Here is a 22631-nt window from a genome sequence, read left to right as displayed (position 1 = left end):
TTTAGATTAAGTATGACTCATTAATGCCAATCTGTTAGGGCTTACTTAAACCTATTGATTGGCTTAAAAAAAAAAAAAAAAACGGTTTCGTCACTTCAACCTAATTGACCAATCCGTGTTTTGGGTAATGTTTGAGGTCGCAATAATGTTCTAAATATAAATCATTATGTTTGGTTTCACGTTTTAGTATTTATTTGATGTTCATCATCAGTGTAGCCATATATGAAGCAAAGTGTAGTAGCAGGCAAAAAACAAAAATCGATTAATTAACCACTCTCTTGAGGGAAGAAGGGAAGGTTCAGGTACAGAATAGCACTCCACATGTACATATATTATGAGCTAAAACCAGTTTATTATTAAAAATTCCTACAAAAAAGATACGTCGCATATCGCTGAAAGGTCATAAATAAATGTTCTACATAGTTCATGATCAAGGTCGAATTTTGCACTGCGAAATAATTAGTAATGCGAGTAACTGTAATAAGGAAAACATATATACTAATATGACGTAGAAGAAGAGTATTCGTGAAGTATAATTATAATAATATATTTCGCAAAAAATTTGAAGTACATCCTAATATTTTTAGATAAGAATTCGAATCAAGGGGAATTATCAAGGTCGACATAATATTCAAACCAAAATGCGGCTTCCGTGGTGTTATGGCAAAGGCATTTGACTCATGTACAGAAGTTTCCGATGAGAACACAAAAATTAAAATATGATTTTTCTCAAGCCTACGTGTTTTATGTTAAAATTAACCACTGTAATTGGGCCGGCCTTCCAGGCCCATTGTGGTGTCAAAAAAAACTTATGACAAAACAGCCGATGCCAGATTAGCCCCGTAAATGCCCAGACTCTCATGTTCCTTTCTCAAAATGGTTTTCCATTTCTGGAAGATAATGTTTTATTCACCTTGTGGTGCAGTTATAGGGGCGTTTGGCAACCATGCATAAAGTCCTGGTTTTGTTACCTGAGAAGGTCGTTTAAAAATAATTTTACTTTAATATTTCAAAGTAACAACATAGGAACTGATATAACATGATCTGTAAGATTGATCACCTTAATAAGATTTTAAAAATATGTTTCTCCTTCTTCTTGGGGTGCCTTGTCAGGCCCCCCCGACGTTGGCGATTACTACAGCGAAAGCATCTTGGTCCTGCGCTACTCTTATATTCCGTATACAGGAAAAATGCTTATTGTATGTATTCGCCATAGTGATTTCTGGGAAAAATGACCAGAGTGGTTTCCCGTTGCCTTCTCTGGTAGATTTTTCTGTCGGGGTTACCTTCCCTTAGCTGGTTGGTTCTGGTTTCGAGGCGCCAGAAACTCGCCTATCATTCTCTCGTTATCTGCTGCGATCACACCGTTATGCGTGTGATCCCTTTGCCCGGGGTTCGCGACGTGAACGCTAACGAGTTGGACTAGTCAGTAGTGTTGCCGGTGGAATGCAACTTGGCGTTTGCAGCATTTTATAGAATCACACCCTCCAGCAAAATGTGACTCACTGCGACCCTATGTCGGTTCGAAATATGTTTATACAGGTGTTCTTTAAACCCTGTCACATCCGAAACCACGATGATCAGAATGGGCAAAAGACATGTTAGCATTTTTTAAAAAATATTTAGAACAAAGATTTTTTTTTCAAATAAAATATTTTAAAAACAAAAGCGAGAGGGGTGTGGACGCGCGGTCGGTGGTAAATCAGACTCTCCTCTCCCCCTCCTCGTTTCTCCCCTGCAGAAGTAAGCAACCATTTGCTTTTTTAAAAAATTAAAAAAATTGTATTCGTTTTAAAAATTTATTTCAATGTGCCAATATGTCTTCTTTCTCATACTGATCATCGTGGTTTCGGATGTGACTGGGTTTAATGAACATCCTGTATAATTTATGCATGCGGTATTTAGTTTCATTATTTATCTTGTAAATCAATTATGTCAGTAAAAAAATAAATTGTTACTATCGTATCATTGTTCTATTTATTTTGAAATGAAACAAAAAAATATCTGAAAACAATGCGAAAAATATTGCATTTATTTGTTTTGAATAAAGAGAAATTAGGTCAGACATTTTTATAACAAAAATCGATAAAAATACACAACACATTTAATTTTACTTTTGAAATACCGCTCAGCCATCAAATTATTCGTATTTATAGCATTTTCATTTGATTTACATTTGTTACTAATATGTTAAAGTAGTCACAGATAGAAAGAGTTAAAAAATAAAGATTAATATTATATGAACATGTTTTTAATTTTTTTTTTGCGTGAATCGTGAAAGTTTTGTTAGAGAATTTTGTTTTTTTTACAGTTACGTGTCATTGCAACGTATAATGATGAATGTACAGTGATTCGATGTACTTATGTGGGAAAACAGAGTTGGGTAGACAGTGACATGAAGCGTCTTCCGGGACAAGAGGCCTGCTGATGTGACCTCTCAACTTCTATCCATGATAGATGGTAGATGTACTATAGTCAGGAAGATGATTTACTGAGAATTTCGATGATCTTTGGCCATAACTGCAATAAACCAATTCAAAATCTACATCAACAAATTATTCATAAAACGAATATCGACAAGTACTTGTACTAAAAATATAAAAATGTACAAAAAATATCCACAAAAACATTGTATAAGGAATGGTCAAACGAACCCGAGGAGTTAGTGAGTTCGATTTATATTTAGTATCGAAATAACAAATTTAAAATAAAATATGTTTGGTTATAAAACTAGTACAGTCTGTCTTATAGGTATATTTGTGACATTTTTGAGCTATTTACTGAATTTTATAAATATGTATGTATGAAAAAAAAAAAATATATATATATAAAAAGCACCAAACTTGTGTTTCGACAAAAATTGAAAAATATACGAAGAGACGGATACGTCTCGAAACCGGCACACAAAAAAGTCGGCAAGTGGTTAAATATTAATATTTATTACTATTAAGTAAAAGAAATCAATCATTTTACAACGATTGATTTTCAACCGTAATGCGTTAACTGAAAAAATAAGGAAATCATCCACACATTCGATAATTAAATACAATTATGGAGATATTGTAATAAACGTTGTTTTTTTATGTGAATAAAAGAGTCGTCTTATCAATTATTTTGAATCAAAGTAAGGCGTTTCTAGGAATATGTATGTGTTCGTATATGTTTTGTGTAACATGGATTCGCAAGCTGGCATAAGTTATATGCAAAAAAACCCATAATAACCCGTCTCGGCATGAATCGAATACATGCGATGAAATTTAAACTTACAATGGTTTTTTCTTCCAAAAACAGTTTTCAATCAGCTCCTACGCTCTCAAAGGTCTGTACACGTCAGGAGCGAGGGCGAATGCTTGTACGTTGGTAATTTCCTGCAAAAAAGGTTCGATACATAAATATATTAATACTAAAAATAAACTGCTATGATTTGAAATCAAACATGGATTCTGTATTAACGTTTTTTTGTTTTACTCGTTATAATTATTTTGCTATCTGAGAGTATTTTCAAACGAAGAGGGTTGAAGCATCGTACATACTCGCAAATAATGTAAATGAAATGACATTATGTTTATCATGATTTTTTACAGAATCTCCGTTTGTATCGCAGCGTCGTGTAAAGATTTTCTGTCAAAATAATCTCCTCAATCCGGAATGTGTGCCTCCAGAATGTGAAAATATTTCAGGAGTCAAGTAAAAGTAAAAAAATACATACATTGATTTAAATATCCATGTTTGATAATTTTTATTCGGACAGCTTAACCGATATTTTATAAGACATGCAAATATACCATTCACATATATCTACATATGTACCTTTTGAAGTACTGGCGGAGGAGTTCCTTCTCCTTCAGGTGGCCTGTAGTAAATACCATCTGGAAGACGTCCATCACTATTTACCCTCTGGAAGAAGAACAACGCTGGAACTTTTCCACTAGAAACAGCAGGATCTACGTCATTGCTTTCCTGCCCTTGGATCCCTCCAGGTCCGCTCGGTCGAACCAAGGGCAGGATGTTAATAGAGTAGATATTTCCTTTATCTGTCGGTCCTGTGTCAGCTCCGTCGTTTCTCGGGGTATCGGGGGCGAAGCCGTCACTGTCTTGGGCAATCGCGATGCCCAGGCAAAGACCGATAGTAATGTATTTAAAAGATAACATTGTGGTTGTAATGTACTCGTATTTTGCCTCCTCCCAATCAAGGCGACTGCGACTGGCGGGCTGCTACCTGGAATCGCTGTATTTATATGAGATATGTGTTTATCTTCTGGACGCGAGAAAACTAGTTTTGTTGCATCACCACAAAAAATAACGAATACAAATAATAGAATACACAGTAATTTAATACCTCGAGTACCTTTAGCTATTTTTTTTTATCTTAAAATTGGTTTGTAAACGTAAATCCATACTAACACGAACAATATAAATGTAACATGAACAATATAACATCACGCGCATATAACTATTTATTGTTAATATAAGCCTGTTACATAAGTTTTTAGATGAAGACTAGAATCAGTAAACGGATTAGAAATTTATATATTACCTTTTTTTAACAATAAAGTATTTTTATTTATGTTTTAAGAAACAAACAAAAAACGCAAAAATGACATATTTTTGGGTATGTTTGATGAACTTAAAACGTTCAAATCTAGTTGAACCGGGTTGTAGTTCCACGGTAGAGATGAGTGTCGATAACACTAGAGCAGTGATTTTTATGCACACTATAGATATTTACCTTACATACATTAGTGACGTGTTTCTATTGTATTATTTTATCGTTTACACGATTTTTTTACGTTTATCCGAACGGTTTTACACGCTTTCACGACACAATCAGGCATTTTGGTTTTGAATTTAATGTCAAGCTCACATCAAAACCCTGTTCGTGGTTAAAGAACGACTAAATGCGCGTTGGGCGTGACTGAGCATTTGAGCATGAGTAAAGTGTCTTAATTTTAGAGGGCTCTGGGTGCGTAAGGACGCGCCCGAAGAGAGAAGAAGTTTTGTAAGTATACTTAATTAAGATTATGACACCAGAGCAGTGTTTTTTTTTTACACACTGTAGATATTTACCATTGGCGTGTTCCTATAGTTTTGTTTTATCTTGTTCCTATCGGAGTTTCGAGATTGCTGAGAACCCCGCTCTAAAACAACTTGATTCCCATTTTATATCAGTGAGATATTTACGTTTAAATTTGTTTGGAACAGAGAGGTAAAACATTTTTGAGAAGGGAATATGGGAGTCTACGCATTTACAGGGATTATGACCTGTCATTGGCTGATTTAAGTGGCCATTTTACACACTGTGTAACATTCATCATTTCGCCTATGTTTGAACATCCACATTTCCTCAACTCTTCCATCTGTTGACTTTTGTGAAGTAAAAGAGCTGAAACCTTTATCACGTGGGTGAGATTTATCCAACTGAACCAATTGCCCTACTAGGCAACGCCTGAAAACAATTTTCCAATTTTTTATACTTATTCTTTTACCAGGTAGTTAATTCAACAATGTTTTGAATATGTCAAAATGCATATTTGGATATTTACAACTCATTAAAAATTGCGTCAAAACCAAAATATTTAGGTATGGCTTAGAACGGGATATACACTGCTGAATAAATAAGGAAATATAAATAAGAAAAAAAAAACACGAATAAAATACAAGTTTTAAAAATATTTGTTTATTGGTTGAATTTAATAAAAACAAAGTAAGTATTAAATTACAAATGTTTCGTGCGTATATAATTAATTATAACGTTTCTACCTCTGTTATAGAGTGAAAACTCGTGTTTAAAGAGGGAGTTAGTTTTACATTCATCAGTTGATTCGTGTTTTCAATTTGCTTTTTGAACATAAGAGGAATAAATTATTCAAATTATTGTTATAGTAGACTAATGCAGAGATAAAGATCATTAATGTTTATAATTGAATGGGTTATAAAAAAATGCTAACCTACTGTGGTACTTTTTGTAAAAAGGATATAAATTTTTAACATGGTAATAAGTTTGGGATCCAGGAGAAACAAGAGGGCTCACAAATAATATTACCTTTTATAAAATTAAAAAAACTTATTTGAAAAAATTGCCCCATAACCTGTTATTGACCTCATCTATTCTACTTACATAATATAATGTAACGTCTAATGAATGAATGTTGAATATTACAAAGTGTGAAAAGCAATAATTTAAATCAGCCGATGACAGATCATAAGCCCTGTAAATACCTCTAGATCCCCTTAAAATGTTCATAATCTCCGTTGTAATATTTATCAACGGTAATTATCTTATTAAAAATTCTACTACGCACGTCTTTAAATATTCTATTGTATTGGTGAGCAAGAGATACCTGTTTTACTCGGTGAGATGGCCATTTTTGTTTCTCCTAATGGATGCTGTAGGCTGTAGCTATATAGTAGGTGCTTAGCAATGTTTAGGACTACACAAGCTGCCATTTTATGCCCTTGACCTTGACATTGGTCGACCTTTAATAATGTCGTGTTGCCTTGGATCTTTTGATTATTGTTTTCACAACAACGCTTCTCAGAAGTAAAAAGATGAAATAGAATAGGACAGATGTCCTTGAACTCTGATGAGAGATTTTAGCAAACAACGTAAGAAGGCATCTCGGAGTAAGTGCCTAGTACCTACATTTTTTGCACCACAACAGGTTAGGAAGCCTAATGACAGTGGTGGATTAGTACAGAATATTCAGACTTAAAATCACATTAAATTTTTGTGTTCTCAACGGAAATCGAACCCGAAACCTTCCGTGGATGAGTTAAGCGTCTTAGCCACTACACTACGGAGATCGGACTAAATTTATATTTTTTATACGCCAGAGAAAAATTGAACGTAGTTATGCAGAAAGCAGCCAGCCATAGAAAAGTCTCTCCTTGGTGTCTGCTCAGGTTCTTAGCGGCTTCATGCCACTCGACCTTAGAATCAAGGAGCTTGCAGAAGCTTATGAGGTCAAGAAGAGTCTCACTCTGCAAGACTTGCCAACTGACAGGTTTTATCAGGGAACCGGAAATTTTTTCTCCCTTCCTCATCCCGCGGAGCGATACCAGATAGACTATGGATTCAATGACCAAACGCTGCCTGACATGAAAGAGAACGAATTGAGGATCTTCACTGATGGCAGTCTTTTAAATGGCAAAGTAGGTGCAGCATTTGTACCCTACGATGGCGTAAGAGAACTGCCTGCCAGGAAGTTTAAACTCGATCACTTTTGCTCAGTATTTCAGGCTGAAATATACGCTATTAGAGAATCTATAGCTTACGCTTTAAAAAAACCGCCTAATAGATGGAAACATATAACGATTTTGACAGACTGTAAATCATGTATTCACGCGATTGCGGATCGTAATTCGGTGAACCCAATGGTCATGAGTATACGAACTGATATCCAGATATTAAAAAATCGATCGCAAAATGTGTACATTGGCTGGATTCGAGGACACTGCGGAATAATTGGCAATGAAAGAGCTGACGAAAAGGCTCGGGAAGCAACATTAAAAAAAACAGTTCCTGATTTTGCTGACTTCCCAATAAGTTTTGCTAAGAGAAAAATAAGAAGCAGAACTTTACAGCTCTGGAATGATCGCTATTTAGCAGAACCCACAGGAAAGGTAACAAAAATGTTTTTTCCATCTATTTACCATGCTTTTGAATTTAGGAAACTGCAGCGTGCAGGATACGAACTCACACAAATCCTGACAGGACATGGCGGATTTATGAGTTATTTACACAGATTCAAAATATCTGAGATCAACACTTGCCCATGCGATGATGTTACTCTCCAAGATGTCTCCCATCTATTGATGCATTGCCCCTTTTTTAGTCTGCAGAGAATGCAACTGGAGGCGCGATGCAGAAGTCTAAATGAGGATTTACACGACGTGCATGTAGTGATTAGTCACAGGGACTTGTCAAGAGAGGTATCATTATACATGACAGATATAGTGAAGGCAATAAAAGGTATCAATGATAGCAGGACACCAAATGCCGAACACTGTTCAGGTGGATCGGAGGATCTGTTGACGAATGGCAACGGTCCGCCTTCTTCTGACGAGTTTTCTGTCCTTACCTCTTGAAACAGGTCACAGCCGAGACATCTTACTGATCCTTTTATAAAGTGACGAAATAAAGTTTTTCAGTAAAGTAAATATTTTTAAGTAAACAAGTTAATGGCTGTCGCTTTGAAGTGTATATTAACCTTGTACATTGCAAGCAAGGTATTGAATAATGCAACTTCATATATATAAAAAAAAAAAAAAAAAGCCATAGAAAAGTCAAACTGAGATAATAGCACTTTTGTGATACGAGTGAATAATCAAATCTACACAACAGCTAGAATGTTTTTGACTTTAACAAATGATACGCAAATAATACATTAGCTTTTTTTTATAATAATAATGTTTGGATAATTTATATAGCGCCATTTTTGTGAAAATCACCTCAAGGGCGCTGTACAATAAATAAATATCCCAACACGTCTTGCAGCTACAGAGCGCATGGACGGTTGGGATTCTAGTTCCTCGTCTCCAATTATGATATATTACAATGATGATATATATGAGCTAGATAACAGAACGTCTTGCAGCTACAGAGCGCATGGACAATAAGAAATCTAGCCCCTATTTACATTTTTATTTTTAAAAAAAATATTTGACAAAGAAGTTTAGAGTTTAAGTGATATTTTAAAAAACGAAATAAAAAGCAAATTTATAAAATTGGAAGTTAGATAACAACAAGTCTTGCAGCTACTGAGCGCATGGACGGTTGAAATTCTAGACCCCATTTACTAAATTTAGATATTTATTACAAACAAAAATTTAATTATGTATTTGACCAGTTTTAATGACTTTTAAAGTACCCTAAGATTTTTTCAGTGCTGTGGGTGTTTTCTGCCAATTGAGAAATGCCATTTTTGTGATCGACACTATTTTCAAAAGGTAATTATTACTTTTTTTGTTTGAAAGCGGTCTGTCTGTTTTTAGCAGAACATGGAATTGACCTTACTGCACCCGATAACATTAATATCGCATTTTTTCAAAATTGTGGACTGGCTGCTTTCTGCATAACTACGTTCGATTTATATGTGTCTGCTTTCTAAAATGTATTAATTTTTAAAACAAACTACATTTAATCGGTGGCTTTGCTTGCGTGCAGATGGTATTAGGGAGAAATTAGTTAATCAGTTAGTTTTGTCGTTTAACAGTTAGAAAATTTCAGATGGAAAGATATATTTTTTGGGATAAAAAGTAGCCTGATCGATTGCCTGTCCTCTAACTATCGCTATGCAAAAAATCGACGATCCGTTAGTCTATGGCGAAGTAGCATCGTTATTCTGTTTTAATATGAATTAATTTTCCAAGAATAATGATTTTTTCCACTAAGAATTTTCCCGAAGAAGGGATTTTTTTGGTATGAGAAGTAGTTTGTGACACTTGTTAGCTCCCTGGCTTTCTCTATGCAAAAAGCTATAAAAAGTAGCTCCGTTGCGACGTGAAAGAAGAATTCATTTTTCCTCTAGTATTTTTTCGGGTTAAAAAGTAGCCTGCTTCACTTCTCAGCTCTCTAGCTATCCTTAAACCTTATCCAAAAAATAAATTCTTTCGGTCGCTCCGTTGCGACGTGAACGAAACACAAACAAGCAGACAGACACACTTTCGCATTTAAAATATTAATAAATAATAGTATGGATTATTTTTTAAACAATTAAATAAAAAAAACCCATTATATTTTTACATAACATTGATGTATATAGACTATAATAAAATCAATTTAATGCAAATTAGGAATTGGGTTTTATAAAATAAAATGGTTTTGAAACAAATAAAATCATAGCAAGTAAACCAAAAAACAAAATTTATTATTAACATCTTAAAATGATATACCTAATGAATCATGGGAATGGCACACTTCAACACGATTATAAATAAAATATTAATAAATAATTTCTCACAAAATAACATCACTTCGCATTTCACTATTCGTTGATTAATTTGGTTCCTATCTAGTATAATAATTTAATTAAAATAATTTTGAAAGTACTTCGTAATTTGTCGAGTCCAATACAGACATTAAATGAAGATATTATACTAAATTTCTACTCTGATTATGTGATATTCTCCAGTTTGTCTCCTCGGCTGACGGAATTGCTGCCCTCTGTTATTACTCGGAGGAACTAATCTGCTCAGCGGTCGCTGAAACTGCAGATTTCTTCCAATATTATTATTGGACGGTCCGGGAAAAACTATCGAAGATCCGAACCTATTTCGCGATGGATTGTAGTTATTTGGTCTTCGATTGTTTTGGTTCGATCCGAAGTTCTGTGCTCTGCCGGAATTAAAACCTACTAATGACTGGCTGTTAGCGGCACTGCCGGAGAAGCCTATGGAGTTTTGACCGAACCCGTTTGAATTTGGGTTGAATCTATTGGAATTTTGACCAAACCCATTTGAGGTAAATCCGTTTCCAGAGGCCTGTCCAATCGCTCCGTTTCCAAATGCTCCCGAAGAGCTTTGGCCATTAGAAAAGCTTCCTCCGGGAAACGAGGCCGTTTGTCCGGACCCTTGTCCGAAGGCGGAAGAGATGCCATTGAAACCTACTGATGCTGCAGAACTCTGACTCTGGGCGTTGCTGTTGGAGAAGCCTTGACCAAAGCCACTTCCTGCCACACTGGAAGAAGATGCGCCCGATGAAGCTGAAGATATCCCTTGATGACCAGCTGTGAAACTGGATGATTGGCTGTTCGCTTGGCTACCCGATAGAGAAGACCTAAAATCAAAAGTGCTATTGTAACCGAAAAGTAAAACATGAATGCCGAATTTTAATTTGAAAGCTGATTCAGAAATAATGTCTATAAAATGAAACAGCCATTTTTAATACTGAAGTCCACTAAATCAATTTCATGATTGAAAAATTATTATTAATTTTCAGAGTTCAAGGAAAAATGTTGCTCGCACAAGGATCATTATAATATAAAATACGTGTATTCAATAATTAATCTTATTGCTTCAAGAGTGTTGTTATATCCTCGAAACTGACGACATCGGGTGAACGACTTTAGTTGCCAATGTCACGTACAGAGTATTCATAACGTTCTTGTGTTTTATCGACAAATTAATGATACATTTTTTGATTTCATTATTATACCCCTGTGCACAGGTGGTAATGCATAGGGCAGTGCATGGCATGCATAGCAATGCATAGCATTGGTAGATTAAATGAAGCGTGTATCGATCATCTCTTAGAAGTAGCTAAGTTAATAAGCCTTTTGCTTCAGGCTCTTGTAATTTAAACATTGGTTTGTAAATAATATTGAAAAAATCCGTCACTTTAATATAAAACAAATGCTTAACTGTTCACTTATTATTAAAAGTGATTTCTTTAAAAAATGTAAGATATAAAAATACAATATTTGATACGAGTGTAAATCGGTTGAAGCGTGAATAAAATAATTTTATAACCAATGTTACCGCAAGAGAGTATCACTCAATGCATGTTAGTTTCCTTGTCTACATAAAGTCTTAAGACTAAGTAAAAACGGTTTTTTTCTTTGTAACCGAATAATTACAAAATCAATTAAAAATTCAAATGGTTAGACATCGTGGTTATACAAGTAAAAGTGACCATTTGCAAAAATGACGAAATTGAGATTATTGAGTTTTTGACATCGTATTAGCATAATGGTTGGCTGGTAAAAATGCCAAATCAATCCGACACTCTAAAAAGAATTTAATTTTTAAAATATGTGACTATTTATAGAAGCTCACAGATTTTCGACAAGTAAAACCGACCAACACACATGGTCACTTTTATTATTAAATTTAAGATCCATAGAACTGACCAAGTAACAATTAATCAATTTTACTTGTAGGTGATGGATGTCACCAGTGAAGAGTTAGTTAGAGTTAGTAGTCAGTAGTTAGTAAGTTAGTAAACGTTTTGTATTTGACAGATACGGTTTTTTTTATAAAAAGTTCATTAATAAAATATATTCTTTAGATAATTACGTAACACTTCTTAATTATTTATTCATTTTGATTTATTTTGTATTTCTGTGGTTATTCATAATTTATAGTTGTAAAATAAAATAAAATAAAATACTACCTCTCTCAATGAACGAAACAAAAATGATTATCTGCCAAATTTCATGACATATTTTACAGGTAAAATCGAGTAAGTTTTTCAATTTTTGTTTTTATGTAAAATTCTATAGAACAGAAAAAATATAAAGTCTTGAAATAAAAATAAATAAATAATAAAATAAATTTCATTTCACAAGACGATAGTTTTTTTTTGGTTTTACAGTCACGAGTCAGAAACTGCCCACCCATCAAATTGACCCACATAAATTTGAATATTAGATCCTTGGTAAATCGTTAACGAACAGATCCTTAGGTTGGTTCTATACGGTCAGGGTTAATTAATGTAAGTAATAAGTAGCAAGTTGGCTGCCTATAGAATATTGCGCTGTTATTGCTTAGGAAATAATTTTGAAGGCAGCACGCATCAAATGGAAAATTCAAACTGCGACCATTAGTGTATTTATATCTGTGTTATTTTATTTATTCATCGCGAGGTGTGTCTGTTTCCCGCCGACCTTGCATTGTTTAACCAAAACAAATAAACTAATTGATATCTGTGTCAAAAATACAATTAATGATCCATTGAAATCACTGCTATTTTTTCTCGGTATAATTATTTTGAAAATGTTTTAGCATTTTGGGCATGTAGGAGGCGTTTTATCAGATTTTTTTTTATATGAATCAAAATTGTGAGTCATATAATATTAATACTTGTCATTATTTATTGATTTTGTCACTAAGCTCTCGTGAATCATATATTTAAAACAATCATATGACACAATTGTGTTTTTTTTTACCATAAGACGCATTTTTCGTACGTAAATAATGTGCTTAGTAGTTGGCGTGTTTGCCTACCACGCTTGAGGTCCCTAGTTTGATTTCTGACAGTGTCGATGTGAAATATTTAGATCGAAGTTTGTTGCAACAGAGAGGGAAAACATTTTTGAGAAGGGAATATGGAAGTCTAGGCATTTACAGGGCGTATGACCTGTCATTGGCTGGTTTAAGTGGCCACTTTACATACTCTTACAACACTTTACAGCTGTTACATTCACCATTGTGTCCATGCTAAAACATCCGTATTTCCTAAACTTTTCCATTCTGTTGACTGTTGTGAAGTAAAAGAGCTGAAACTTTTATTACGTAGGTGAGATTCATCCGGCTGAACCGATTTACCTAGTAGACAGAAACTTGAAAACAATTTTTCAATTCTTATGCTTCTTCTTATACCAGTTAGCTAAATCAAAAATGTTTTGAGCATGTTCAAATGTTTGTAGATAAGCTGGATTTCCTCCCTATGGAGTTATTTAGATCTAAATTTGTTACAACAGAGAGGGAAAACATTTTTGAGAAGGGAATATGGAAGTCTAGGCATTTACAGAGCTTATGACCTGTCAAACCTGTGACCTGTAAACCTGACCTGGTTAACCAAAAACCGCTTTTTTTTTAAGGAAAAGAAGTATTAACGTTCTTATAATTTTCCCAAATATTTCAATTTTGGCGGCCATTTTCCACGAGTTGTAAATAACTCACTATTAGAAAATGGAAACCAAGTTGGGGTAGAGTGGGGTTCGAACCTCGGGCCTCTGAGTCCGCAACACTAGCCACGGGACCACAACCCGATTCATATATATACCGGCTTTTGGTTAATCATAAAAATAAATATTAAATCAAAGTTTTTTTTGTTTAAGTTCACCGGGGTTTGCCGAATTCGATTATTTCACTCAACTTTTTAGGTATCGGGGATTTCAATAATAATTCGTGATTTACATAGTCTGGTGACAGGGTTAAAAACATGAAATGAAATTGATCGCAACAGAGATCGGACATCAATTATAGCATTAAGTATTTTGAAAATGCATATAAGGTCCAGTCCATCTCCGTCCTATGTTTCTCCAGTGAAGACAGATTGAGAGATTGCTCTGTTTCAAAATAGGAATAATGACTCTTTTTCAATCCAAGCAACCATGCCACTTTCCTTAGAAGGTGTTAGACAGACTCGATATGGTCAGTATGAGTCCTATAAAATGGAGACCAAGTTGGAAAAGCATATTCTAGATAGGGTCGAAGAGTGATCAGTTAAGAGTTTTGATGGTATTATTGTTTTTGAATCGTCATTCTATTGATAAAACCAAGAAGTTTGAGAGATTTTTTTGCAATATAATAATGAATACATCATAAATATTACGACAAGAGAGTTTCTTATCTATTATGCTGAGACATTTTATTGAAGAAACCATTGAAAGGTAAATATTTTTTTGTTTGTAGTTAAATTGTATAGGTTTTTTTCGTCGCGAGAAAGATATAATTTTACATTTGTCAATGTTTAGTTGAAGATAGTTGATGTCGCACTATTTACTAAAACAATCAATGTCTTGTTGGAAAAGAAGACAATTATTGGAAGCTTCGATAAGTTTAAGTATCTTGTTATCAGCAAAAAGCCAGAATTTTGTATTTTGAAAAACATTGATAAAAACATTAAATATGGAGCAAGGTGGGTTCCTTGAGGTACTCCAGAAGTAACAGAACATTAGAGAATACACGAAATTATTAATTTGAATCAACCGTTTTCTTTCCCTTAGGGAAGACCTGAAGAATGATAATAAAGGATTATGTAGAAAATTGAAAGTTTAAAATTTGATTGAACAATATATTTTATAAACAATTCTTTGAACTATGATATTTTAACGTATTTAAATTTACCGCAAACTATGTGCCATACGCAGTATTATAATATTGTAATGAATTACTCATATTTTTAAGTGAGTAGGTTATGAGTTATGACTTTAAAAAAAAAAGAATGACTCGCTAAGCCTTAATTTTAGACGCTTGTCAGCAGGTGGGAAAGAGAGGATACCGAAGAAAGTTATGGAAATATAACACAACACCCAGACCAATTGAGAAAAAAATATTTCTTGGATTTTTTTCTTGCAACTGGCGGGAATCGAGTCCGCAACGTCAGTTTGCAGGTGGCTGTCTAATCACCTCCGCCTCAGCACCTGTCATTATTATTATTTTTCATAAAGTCACGTCCCTGATGTGACTCGTGAAGAATAATATAAATTATGCAAGTATTTTTAATAGAATTGTTTGAATTTGAAAAAGAAACGGCTGAAAGAAAATTCTCGATTTGGTGTTCATGTTTTTTTGATTTTCAGTTTTAAACGATTTTTATTGTTACGAAAATAAGTGTAATGTTTTCATTGAATTGAAATCGTTTTTAGTGAAATAATCATCTAAATGTAAAGGCATGTTTTAATTCCTTGATTCCGTTTTTTTATGGCAGATAAAAACTGGTTAAAGGTTAAATTTTAGATTATTAGTCAAGGGTCCATTTATTAAAATTCGCAATTTGGATCAAATTGATTATATCACTATTCCCATTTCCATAACCATTGGTGCTGCATTAGTAAACCCAATAAAGCATAGTTTTATCATCTGTTATGTGAAGTTAAAGTAATCAGTATTACGCTGCAGGCGCCAGTCCAGAAATAATGAAATTTTGCAGTTTTAAAAGCCTTTAAAAATCAAATTTTCACGTCCAAACTCTTTCAGGAATCGAACCAAGAACCACAAGAATGGTAGGCGAACGCATGAAAAACTACATAACTATAAGTATTTTTTAACGAATTATAATGGGGATATATCACATACGACGAATACCGAAAAAAATATGTAGAATGAATTTAGAAAAATAAATTGTATTTTCAAAATCATTATGGATATTGGGAGAAATAGTTTCATACACAATATTTTTTTAAAAATGGTTAAAAAATATGTCTCTGCAAAAACGCGACATGTTTGGCCTTGACAATTGTGACGATGTTCTATTTAAATTTAAACAGTTATAATGTTCAAAATTTAACTGAATCGTCACGTATTAGGGGCGTGGTCAATGCATTGAACCGTTTTCGCGGGAATTTAAAATTGTAAATTTTAAAATATTTTTTTTGCTGTTAATAAGTACGAAAAATGTTTTTTTCACCTGACAATATTTCATAGGCCCTTATTATTTTATTTTAATTTTTAAAAGTGATATTTCCCTGTTATATTTTGGAAGCCATAACAGATGTTTTGTCCAATAAATTATTCACGAGGTATATATTTTATCGCAGATCAGTCGGATAGCGCAGCAAAATATATTGAGTGAAAAAAATAAGTACTTGCATACCTACCAACAAGTGAAAGAAATTTTTTAGGTCCGTAATAATTTAATAAAGTATCGTTGTGCGACTAAACTGGCATCTTCTTTTTATAAAAGAAAAAATAAATAAAGGAATCGTGTATAAAAACTAAGTAATATTTGTTACACCGCTTTATGCAAGTTTTTTCCTTGTATATGTGAAAAATGTTTAATTTGCATAACAACTTTACAAGACTTGCTTCTGTCCCACACATTCACATTATTTCCAAGGAATGTTGAAGACGGACATATTTTTTTTGAAATTAATGTACGTAAAATTTTTTCATGAACTTGACTCGTTAATACTCGTATCTCGTATGTTATTAACGAAATTTGCAGTCTTTTACATAAGATGTATATTATTTTATTATCTACAAAGCAGATGGCAAAAATTATTTTTCAAAAATGCATGCAATCTTACTCATTACTTACTATTTTAGGAAATAATGTTTAAAAAGCATAGACAGATTTTTTTAAACTTATGTACAAGTACATAGGTATGTAAAAATATATAAATAAAATGAATTGATTACAAATACGCATATTCGACAGCTTTTTTCTATTATTATAACTTAAGTTTTTTTTTCAGATAAGATTTTTCCAGAACTAACTGAGAGAATAAAACATTCAAAGGTCTTATAAAATTTTATAAATGCACGTATTATTTACTATTTATTTTTCTAAATTTTATAATTACCCGAGGAACCCTTGGTTGTTCCCGAAACTGGACGCTTGACTGGAAGATTGGGATACTTGGAATCCCTGAGGAGCACCGCCAACTGTCAGGCTGTGACTCCCAGACTGGCTGTGCCCTCCGAGACCTGATATCCCGTGAGAAAAAGACGCTGTAAAACCTCCGTTCCCAGAAGGAACTACTCCGAATCCGCCGGTCACGCCGAATCGAGGATTAACACCCTTTTTAAGAGTGCTTTCTCTTGCGGGTAATACTTCATTGTCCTCTTTTCTAAGCGTGCTAGGGTCTCGTTCAAGGTGCTCCAAGACAGGAAGAACTGGTGGAGTTATGATGGGATCTTTTTCTTCATATTTCGTATCGTCCACAAACACAATCGCGTCATTATCTAGACGCGCTTGTAGACTATTCCCCACGCCCGCTATCACTAAGAACATCACTGTTACTCTCATCGCGATGTCTGGCTGAACAACTTTGGATCGGAACTAAGGCGAAAGCGTTGCGTGCAGGGTATAAAACGCGGCAGTGGAAGGCCGATGGTCTTCTAGCCAGTGACCAGGAGAGGCCGACCGTGCTGCCCATAATGATGAAGCCAAGCATCGGACGCCAAGAAATGAGTAAGCCGCCTTCTGAATTCCCCGGTGCAAGTATGAATGGGCGCGAAGCCTTAACCCCTTCCATCGGACATTGGAATAGAAAGAAAAGCGAGGTTGCATCGTATACGGTATTTTTAGCGTTACATGATAATGAGATGAAATGAGAGTGATATTGCGTAATACTAAACGTGATTCGGTTAAGTAATACTTACTTTTTGAGAATACAAAAATTGTAAATATGATATCATTATTTTGTAAAATAAATATGCATTGTTTGAAACACCCATCCAACATATCTGATTTAGATTTAAGTTCGAAATTTAATCGTGTTTTATGCCCATTAAAAGCACCAATAATTATAATAATTTAACTGTTGTTTATTTCAGAAACTATTAGTTTATAATTTATATTGTAAAATATGCATGCAAAATTTACTTTTTTTTTTTTTTTTTTTTAAATTTATTTGGAAGTTCAACAAGAATACATACAATACATACATTTTTTAAGTGAGCATAACTAACGTTCTTTACATATATTCTCAATTATAGAACTTCAACATCTTTCATAAATTATATAAAATAAGAGTGTAAATTCAATTTGAGTAATACTGATGTCACAAAATATTTAATTTAAATATGCTACTTCATTACAATACGTCATACATTGTCATAGCATGAGTCTATTCGACCTTTCGTACCGAGGAAAATTAAGTTTAAAAATTCAAAGAGATTCATAAAAAAAAATTTTAGTCATAATTTAATTTGATTCAGATTTGTATCGGCATCGTTTTTGTTTTGATTTTAAATAGCTACCTTTAATGTGATTTTTCTTTTTTTTTTTAAAACAACTTTAAAAGTTACTTGTTTATTGTATTCGGTACTAAATAAAGCATTTATCTAAATATTTAACAATTTGTTATTAATTTACATATTATGTATGTCTATCATATTGCAGCAATTGATATAAATGAAAGGGATTACCAGCATATCTAATCGTGATTCGAATTATTGATTACACGCTAATGTAAATCTCATTAAATGCTTTTCTCTTTCTCGTGATCGGAATAGTGTAAAATATATTGAAGGCTCAAACGTAGTGTAACCATTCATAATGGATGCATAATATACTTATGACCTATGTTTAATTTATCAGCGTGTATTTTAATAATATATATTATCATACGTTTGTGATTAAAACGATTATTATTTTGTGATAATTCATATTCTTCACTGCTTTTGTTGAATTAAATGTATATTCTATTATTTCTCACTCGTGAGTCTTCATAAACATGTACATTTGTACTTGAAGGTATTTTCTTAGTAGATGGTAGGAAGGTAAATTCAATATCTTTATTGTCTGAAATTTATTTATTTGAGACAATAAGTCCCAACTCCATGGGACTAAAAGTCCTGTGTTGAGATGGGACGAGCAATTATATGACACAGACACATGAGTACATCACCACAAATATAGGTTTCAAATGACGGCAGCATTATTACTGATCAAATTGCACTGCAATTTTAATTTATTGTAAATTGAAATACTATAGATAACAGTCTTCTTTGACCTCATTGTGCGATTTATAATGAAAACTGAAAATTACAATTTTGGGTTGAGTTTTTCTACTGACATTTCTTGGTGGAACTGCATTTTAATTATGATAATAAAAATACGTTTATAGTTTTATTCTACTTTTATTTATAAATTTTAACCAGACAGAGACCGATCACGACAAAACCCGGTCACTGGTAAAAGTAAAAAATAAAAGTGGAATAAAACTCCATACTTATATTTATTATTGTAATTACAATTTTGGGATGGAAAATTCGAATTATAAATAGGTACTTACCTCATTTTCAAATTTACCTTGGTTTTAATCAGATGTATATATTCTAAGGTTTTAATATTATTATTTTCACGATATTTACGTTTTTCTAATGTAAGTTTATATTTCGAATAAAAATAACATTAAATATCTGTCATCTACATATTTTTAGAAATTAGTTAAAAATGAATTAAAAGTGATGAGGTTACCCGGGCAACAATACAATGCAGAGATCACAAAGCCGGAGTTGGCCCCTTGTTTAGTTGCATTAGTAACAGGGCCCCGATTACGATGGAAAATTAGGAGAACTATCTTCTAACTAACTAACCATCACGCCATTTCCCCAGAGGGGTAGGCAGAGAGGATAGAACGCCACACCACTCTGTCCTGGCACACTTCCTTTGCTTCCTTCACATTCATACATCTTCTCATGCACGCACGTCGATTATTCCGACTTTTCACATGACCACTTTCAAGAATTTGTTGTACTTGATCATGCCATGTCTTTCTCGGCCTTCCTCGACTTCTACAACCAGACACATTCGCATCATAAATCTTTTTAGCCGTTCTTTCATCATTCATTCGCTCCACATGACCGAACCATCGTAAAAGACCTTTCTTAATTTTGTCGATAATGCTTAACTCAGCCTTGCATTCTGCTCTAATTTCGACATTAGGGCACCTATCATACATTGTTTTTCCGCACATTCGCCTGAGGGATCGCATTTCAACAGCATTCAGTCTACTTTCGTCCCTTTTTTTCCAACTCCATGCTTCGCTTCCATACATTAGGGTTGGTACCAGAACTCCATTATGAACTGCTAATTTAGCCTCTTCTATTTCACTATCTTCAATTGTCTATAACGTGAAATCGTATCTTATGTAAAAAAATGTAAATTTGTTCAAACATTTTTGGGTCGGTAATATGTAATCTAAAATGTTTTAAAAATAAATGTACATTAATATTTTATTTTTCATACAGAAAATTTACACACAATTAAAGATAACACTATTTACTTCCCATTGTAACACTGTTTGTAGATAAGTTTGGGTAATCTTAGGGAAATGGAACACAAACATGTTAAGTGTAGTTAGATTTTGATTTTTTTTAGTTAAAGAAAGCTTTAAAATAAATGAAAATCGTGTATTATACCCGTATGCAGAGACAAACCTTAAGGTGAGGAAAGTACATTCTATTGTCTTCACCTTCGGGTTATTCTCTGCATTTGAAATTAGAATGTACTTTCCTCACCTTAAGTTTTGTCTCTGCATACGGGTATAAGAACTCACTTTGCAATATATTTTGTACTATATTTTTTTGTTCTGATCAGTTTTCACTTAAAGTATGCTATTTGTGTATTATGCTTTAGTGAATTCCTTAACATGTTTTTTTATTTGTTTTATTTTCGCCCAACGGATATTTTCACATCAGGCAAACATGGTTAGTAGATAATATAAATTGAAAGCAAAACATATCAACATAAAAGACACACAAGTAAATTCAAGCAATAAAATATATATAACAGAAAAAAACAAACAAGGACTTTAAAAGTGGAATTTACTATAAGGCATGTTTAATGATAATATTAAATAAAATTGACACCAGAGGAAAAAACAAGACGTCAACTTATTCGATGTTTTTTTTATGGTAGCATGAAGGAAAAAACTTTGTTAACAAAATAGCAAACATTTTTTTATTTGTGTAATTAAATGTGCAATGTATTACGACTGCCTTTAATAATCAGTGTAGTACATGAAACAAAAAATCCTCAAATCAAGCACTCTCTAGGGGGTTAGAAAATTTAAAATACCACCCCGGAACGAGTGTGTTCGACTCGATGGCAAAAATAATACTAATAACACATTAAACAAACAAGGAACTCTCACGGGAATATCCATCTTATTTTTGTATAATGCTTCTTAAGCCGTGATACCTACTTATTACTGTTCAAACACTCGTAAAACCGTGAACCATTAATCAAACATAACATTGATGTTGCTATTGTATGGTTTGTCCATTACGTCATAAAAATATAAACGTAGGATTAACTCGTACAAAATTGTATACCGGGGCAAAAACGTACAGCACAGGAATCATTTTTTAAAATTGAAATATTCCCGCAGACACGTTGCCCCATAGAATTATAATAGGCAATTATATGCATCGCCCCGTGGTAGGTCGGAATACCAACATTCAGTCTGTCAGTCTGTGATAACTGTCGTTGCATGACTGCACACTGGCGAGTCACAATAAAAAAAAATCGCTGTCCTGTTATTGTTTTGGATATATTGATATAATTAATAGTAAACTTTCTATCCTAAATGTCATTAAATATTTGTAGATAACCACTGGCCGACTTTTCCATGTCTACCAGTTTTGAGACGTATCCGTCTTTTCGTCAGGACACCAATTAAATCAACATAGAAAAACCCACTATGCACCTTCACCATAGTTGTTGCATAAAAATATAAAACCAACATGCCATGAATTTAAAAAAGCAATCATTAAATTCACTGATTAGGTTTTGAAAATATTTTATTTCGTGTTAGAAATAGTTGAAAAGAGGGATGGGATGAAGGGAAGGGCGTGAGTTTAATAGTGACTGTCGACCTCGTGGTGATGGTCAGTGCGTTTGACTACTTTTCAAGAGGTCTCGGGTTCGATTCCCGACATAGTTGAAATGAAATATTTATTTAAAGGGTGTTTTCACATTAGAATACTTAATAGTTCCTGGACTGGTACCTGAAGTGTAAGACTGATCATCCTACCTTTATGTAACAAAAATAATCAATATACGCTAAGATTGGTGTACCAATGCAGTCCCTATGCACCACTGGGAGTGGAAAGGGAATAATGATTAATAGTGACTATTACATCGTAAAATGGACTATATTTAAAGGTTCGATTATTGATCAAAGGAACATTTTTTTAAAAGTTTTCCTAAAGAAATATTAATATTTTATCTACTTTTAGCCTTTTACAATTTGTATGTAGGATTTAAACTCATATACTTTTATTAAAGTCATGATCAAAAATGAATAAGGTGATTTGTGAATTCGGAGAATTTGTTATTGCTAAGACACCTCGTATATTTTTAAGGGATACCCGACAAAATATAAGAAATGAACTATACTATGTCGAACATTGTACCGAAAATCTTTAGTAAAGCATATGAGCAGAACTTTCTTATAAGATGGTATAACAATTCGCAAATGCAGCTTACTTGTATGATAATGGTGAACGGT

General features: G+C 33.3%; 2 protein-coding genes across 2 annotated transcripts; both read right to left on the bottom strand.

Annotated features, from left to right (window-relative positions):
- Positions 1-2001: 2001 nt before the first annotated feature.
- LOC148275729 (uncharacterized) lies at positions 2002-4209 on the bottom strand. The gene is made up of 3 exons (XM_088235286.1): positions 3811-4209; positions 3268-3368; positions 2002-2520 (listed from the first exon to the last, which is right to left on the bottom strand). Exons 1-2 carry the CDS (start codon positions 4150-4152, stop codon positions 3306-3308), a joined length of 405 nt encoding a protein of 134 aa, XP_088091412.1. The 5' UTR covers positions 4153-4209; the 3' UTR covers positions 2002-2520; positions 3268-3305.
- A 5686-nt stretch (positions 4210-9895) lies between these two features.
- Positions 9896-17557, bottom strand: LOC148275728 (uncharacterized). Its single transcript, XM_088235284.1, has 2 exons — positions 16971-17557; positions 9896-10777 (listed from the first exon to the last, which is right to left on the bottom strand). Exons 1-2 carry the CDS (start codon positions 17414-17416, stop codon positions 10099-10101), a joined length of 1125 nt encoding a protein of 374 aa, XP_088091410.1. The 5' UTR covers positions 17417-17557; the 3' UTR covers positions 9896-10098.
- Positions 17558-22631: the final 5074 nt, after the last annotated feature.

The sequence above is a fragment of the Micrasema longulum genome, unplaced genomic scaffold (assembly GCF_059751315.1).
Source record: "Micrasema longulum isolate JH-2025_06_02 unplaced genomic scaffold, ASM5975131v1 h1tg001354l, whole genome shotgun sequence".
NCBI lineage: Eukaryota > Metazoa > Arthropoda > Insecta > Trichoptera > Brachycentridae > Micrasema > Micrasema longulum.
This window is presented reverse-complemented; position numbering and strand designations above follow the sequence as displayed.

Bases quoted from the DNA above. Each gene is read 5' to 3' on its own strand.
- LOC148275729 (XM_088235286.1), bottom strand. From the start codon at position 4,152: ATGTTATCTTTTAAATACATTACTATCGGTCTTTGCCTGGGCATCGCG. The intron at 3,369-3,810 runs GTACATATGTAG...CCTTTTTTGCAG, and splicing joins CTCCGCCAGTACTTCAAAAG to GAAATTACCAACGTACAAGC.
- LOC148275728 (XM_088235284.1), bottom strand. From the start codon at position 17,416: ATGAGAGTAACAGTGATGTTCTTAGTGATAGCGGGCGTGGGGAATAGT. The intron at 10,778-16,970 runs GTAATTATAAAA...TTTTGATTTTAG, and splicing joins AACAACCAAGGGTTCCTCGG to GTCTTCTCTATCGGGTAGCC.